The 5,409-nt window shown below is 40.5% G+C and overlaps 1 protein-coding gene across 1 annotated transcript; it reads left to right on the forward strand.

The window, feature by feature from the left end:
- The first annotated feature begins 3,158 nt into the window (after positions 1 to 3,158).
- On the forward strand, positions 3,159 to 4,751 carry LOC112053970 (uncharacterized). The gene is made up of 2 exons (XM_024093604.2): positions 3,159 to 4,200; positions 4,599 to 4,751. The coding sequence occupies exons 1-2, from the start codon at positions 3,340 to 3,342 to the stop codon at positions 4,611 to 4,613; spliced, it is 876 nt and encodes a 291-aa protein (XP_023949372.2). The 5' UTR covers positions 3,159 to 3,339; the 3' UTR covers positions 4,614 to 4,751.
- Positions 4,752 to 5,409: the final 658 nt, after the last annotated feature.

Below are 5,409 nucleotides of genomic sequence, written 5' to 3' on the forward strand. Positions count from 1 at the left end.
AATTACTGAGACGGTTTACGAGTCCGTAGTAGTCCCTGAATACCTATGCAACATTAAAACCACCTTAACTATTCGCATGTCGTTGCAATTTAAACTCTATTACGACAACCATAAAGTGCTCTTCAGTGATGTCGGCGGCAGGTGTAAGGTTGTACAAATATGAACAATTTCTTTAAGGTAACAAATCGGTTACAATTCAATTACAGTAATGGTCGCTCGCAGATCGCTCGGCCGATTGGTAGCGGTAATAGATATCGCTATCAACAATCTATCGCCAACTAAATATTACGGTACACTATCGACGATTGTATTTTACGAATAGGTTTTTAGGGTTCCGTAGACAACGTCCGCCTGTCTGCCAGTGGTTTAGCTCCGAGACTATTAGTACTATAGCTATATAGTGATTTGTTTGTAAAATATTAAGGTTTAAAGTGCTAATTATTGTTAAAGTTAACCATTTATCTGTATCAGAAACACAAAAATATTAATTTACTTTATTAGTAATATTGGCTGTTTTTGGTGCATTTATCAAAAAAAAAAATAACGCTAAGGCAAAAAATATAAAAAATGGCAAGTGTATCAAAATGTCATTATAAAGAAAAGAGGCAAAGATGCAAATTCATTTTCAAAGTGTGTTCAAAGTGTGTTACCTCGCAAATGTGTTATAAAACGTCGTATGACATACGTGCGCTTTGATAACTACAGCCTCTGCTTCCTTACTATAACACTCGCTTTCGGCTGGAGCTTGCGATGTCACCTCGGCTGTAATTTTCAACTTACCGCACTTATACTCAGACTAAATACATAAGGACTAGTATCGCATCCAAATTCACGAACAAAATTTTCTGCTATTTTAAACAAACAAGGAAAACGAGCTTAGATTTCTTACATATCTTATACTAAACTAGCAGTTTTTGTTCGTTTTTTACACCATTTAACTACACTAAGAGGTATTTTTATGTAGGTTTTTAAACGACAGACACGATTGTAAACTATGAAACATCGATTCTATAGAGATAGTGTTTATAATCGCATAAGATCGTTGATCATATACTTTGACAGAAAAATAATGTCTTACGAGGCAGTTCTTTATCTAATTAGTCTGAGCACTTATATCATAATGTACTATTGCTTCGCCTCGTACCGTCTTAGATTGAATCATCACCAAACATCTAGTGAGCGCAAGCGAGGGCTAACTTGTTACTGAATAGAAAAAAGATTACAATCTTCGCGTCGTATAATCTCCATACATATAAAATCAAAGTAGCGGTCGGGCAGTAAACTGCATGCGTCCTACCGCGGGGCCATAACGTTGCGTAGTGTATCTGTATCACCCTTAATAAGTTGCCTTTTTTGTGGCTGAGATTACTGACAAACTGACCGGTGTTCTTTAGGGTTTTACTTTATGTAAGTCATAAAAGTAGGGTTATATATGTAAGCATTCGCTAAAGACATGCTGACATCCAAGACCCATGACAATGTTCTAATACGAGTTGGTGAGCTTAAATTGATAATATTCGGCTCTTTATTGATTATAATGAGGTTTTACAAGGTAATTTATCGTGAGTGTTATTAATTAATGATGAACTATGAATACAATGCATCGATGATAACACGTAAGTTAGATATATTTAATTAACATGTTAGCGTTCTACTGCCATAGCGACCAAAGCCAAGATCAAATCTAAATTGTTAAAACTGTTTAAGAATCAACCTTACACCACCATATTATAAAGCCACGACTAACATCTTAACCAGAAAGCTCGTCCAAACATATTCTAATAAATAAGTGCAACTTTAGTCCAGGCTTTATATGAAAACATCACTTGATTATTTTGTTTTGTCCCACTCACTGTAGCACTGCTACATGACCTCTATTGCCGTGCAATAAGGTGTACAGTCGCTTACGACCCCGTGACCTAGTCCGCCATTGTCCGGTAACGTGCAGGTCTATTGTGAGAGGCAGTCTTTTGTTGGCCCTGAATGGGAACAGTCACGCAGTTACTCCGGCCTGCAAGTTGTTTTAAAAATGATATTTTTTAATGCAAACAATGTTTAAGCACTGCGCTCCACGACATGGAAAACTGCAGTTGCGTTTCTGTTTCTCATCTCCGTGGTTATAGCATTCTTTTAGTCTTGATAGATTTGCGCTGACTTGCCATGTATGAATCAAACAGAAGACTATGATAATCATTATAATAAGATAAAACTGAAGATAAGATCAAAACTTAGGACTTAATTTAGGCTTCGTGTAGACATAGATGACGCCATAGCCGCATCGGCGCCGCACCGCCGCCGCATCGCATCGCATTTTTATCCGTCTACACAGACTTGCGTCTGCGGCGTCAATACACGTAGACTATAGTGTAGCTCTACACTTATGCCGCGAACGCTACGAAAGCCAAAGACGTGCGTAGCAGCGTTCGCGGGTTTGCAGCTTAAACATAATTAGCGGACGCCCCGAGGTTTCACTCGCGTAGTTCCCATTCTCTTGTGAATAAAGGAATATAATACGTACGTATGACACTCACAAATAACTTGGCTTTCTAGCGTTAAAAGAATGGTCAAAATCGGTTCAGTAGATCCAGAGATTACCCCCTACACCTACAGTACTATCATTTTTACCTCTTTAATATACCTATTCATCATCATCATTAGCCAATGGACGTCCACTGCTAGATATAGGCCTCTTGCATGGGCTTGCGAAAACAACTTTATAAATACGAGTATGGATTATCTTCAAAATTATTCATGAATGTTCATCGTAAAGTGCGAATCAAAAAAGCGAGTGTGGAGGGACGCGTTCTTGTGTGGGTTGAATTCACGCCACGGATGTAGTGCGCGCTTTGATAGCATTGAACTTAGTTATTTTTTATTATACCGAAAGAACTAAATAAAAAAAGTATTTTCATTTTATTTATTTTTTGTAATTCTGTCAACATTTGAGTCTTTAGAGTCATATGGAGATAAAAACTGAGTTCATGGATCCAAGATCCAAATCTCACGATGAGACACGCTAGTCCCTTAGAATAGGCAGATAAAAACGTGTAGGTACAACAAAGAAAGCATTTCCATTTTCTTCACTCGCGCTGGAATTATTAAAAATAGTTTTCTCGATATTTTCAGTAAGAAACATTATTTCAATATGTTTTTGTAATGTAGGTACTTGCATAATAAAGCAAGATCGACGCACGAACGCGTCATCGAGCGGCGGCCATTCTCGCAATAAAGGATTTCACGTAATAACGGTGCTCAGTGTTTTATTCCTGTGTCTAGATACTAAAGTGGCGACGAGTCTGTTTTCGAGTCATACGCGTGTTGTTTTTTTGTTTGTGTAAGATGTCGATTGGAAAAATAACAGAATTTAAAGTACAAAGTGAAAACTGGAATTTGTACGTAGAACGGCTTGAACAATATTTTCTAGTTAACAAGATCGAATCCGATTTGCAAGTGCCTACACTAATTACCGTTATGGGAGCGGAAAGCTATGAGCTGTTAGTGAGTTTGTGTACTCCTGACAAGCCGCACACAAAATCTTTCAAAGAGTTAACTACGATTATGGCGAATCATTTGCAACCAAAGCCAAGTGAGCTGGCGGAAAGATATAAATTTCGCCATAGGAAGCAAGGCGAGGCCGAAAGTATCTCAGAGTACGTTGCAGTATTGAAAAAGATGTCAAAAACATGTGATTTCGGCGCTGGATTACAGGAAAGTTTACGTGATCAGTTAGTTTGTGGAATCAAAAGCGAGACGATTCGTCAACGCCTATTCGCCGAGAGCAAGTTAGACTTCACGAAAGCATATAACTTAGCAGTTAGCTTGGAAGCGGCGGAGAAAGATGCGGCGATGGTTGTGGGGAGCGCGAAGGCGAGTAGCGAGGCGAGCCTAGTGGACTGCCAGGCGGTGTACGGCGGGCGCGCGCGGCGGCCCGCGGCTGCTGCTAGGGGCCAGCGCGGGTGGCGCGCGGCGTCACGCGGCGCGGGCACCGCGGCGGCGGATCGGTCGCGGGCCCAGCAAGGCTGCCGGGCGTGTGGTGGCGCTCACGATGAGGCAGGGTGCAGGTTTAAAGCGTATGTGTGCAGGGTGTGTATGACCCGGGGACACGTCCGCCGGGTATGCCCTAATATAACAACGCATAACACAGTGGAGGTGACACAGTGCAACAATCAAGTGGAACAGGATAGCGATGCTAGTGATGAGGTAACTTTTATTGACATTAACCAATTAGCGATCTCGGAATGTAAGCCTATATATATACCGATTGTTATTCACAGTAGGGCAGTGAAAATGGAGTGTGACACGGGAAGCGCTATATCTTGCGTCAGTGAGGACGCGTATAATACATATTTCAAAGATTTACCTATTAAACAATGTAGATTAGCATTAAGATACTACACGGGTGAAATTGTTAAGCCAGTCGGAGTTATTACCCCGCACGTAAATTACAAGGGAACTGAGAAACCACTGGATTTATATATTGTAAAAAATGGCAAGTCTATGCTATTAGGAAGGCAATGGATCGCAGCGTTAGATATTAGAATACCTAGCGTTAATATTCATAATGTAAATTCCGGTGAGTTTAATTTAGATGTTTTCAGTTCCAGATATTGTAAAGTGTTCGCGGACGGCCTGGGGCGATTCACTGGCGAGCCGGTGCGCATCTACGTGCCGACGGACGCGCGCCCGGTGTTCATGCGCGCGCGCCCGCTTGCATACGCTCTGAGGGAACCAGTGGAGCGCGCGCTGGCTCAGATGGTACAAGATGGCATCCTCACACCCGTCGACCGCTCCGAGTGGGCAACACCGATAGTGCCAGTCGTAAAAAAGGATGGTAACATTAGAATATGTGCCGATTATAAACTTACTTTAAATAAGGTAATAGAAGTCGATCGTTATCCGTTACCGAGAGTGGAAGATTTACTAACTAAATTACATGGGGGAGATTATTTTAGCAAAATTGATCTCTCACAAGCTTATGCACAGTTTGAGTTAGACGATTCTAGTATATATACCGTTATCAGTACGCACAAAGGTTTATTTAGGTATAATCGTCTAATTTATGGACTATCTGCTAGTCCAGCTATTTTTCAAAAACGCTTGGAACAGCTATTTGAAGGTTTAGACCGCGTAGGGGTATTTATGGATGACATTATTATTACCGGTAAAACGACCCAAGAGCACATTGATAATTTGCATAAAGTTTTTAAGCGTTTAGATAAATATGGTTTAAGAGTAAAAAAAAATAAATGCGAATTTTTCAAACCTTCAGTTAAGTATTTGGGTTATGTAATAAGCAGAGATGGTGTACATACGTGCCCGGATAAGGTCAAGGCTATAGTTAACACCCCTGCACCTACGAATATATCTGATTTAAAAGCGTTTATAGGTATGGTCATGTACTATTCGAAA

Source organism: Bicyclus anynana, chromosome 21 (assembly GCF_947172395.1).
Source record: "Bicyclus anynana chromosome 21, ilBicAnyn1.1, whole genome shotgun sequence".
NCBI lineage: Eukaryota > Metazoa > Arthropoda > Insecta > Lepidoptera > Nymphalidae > Bicyclus > Bicyclus anynana.

What these genes read in the sequence shown, in the direction of transcription:
- LOC112053970 (XM_024093604.2), top strand. Translation starts at nt 3,340, where the DNA reads ATGTCGATTGGAAAAATAACAGAATTTAAAGTACAAAGTGAAAACTGG.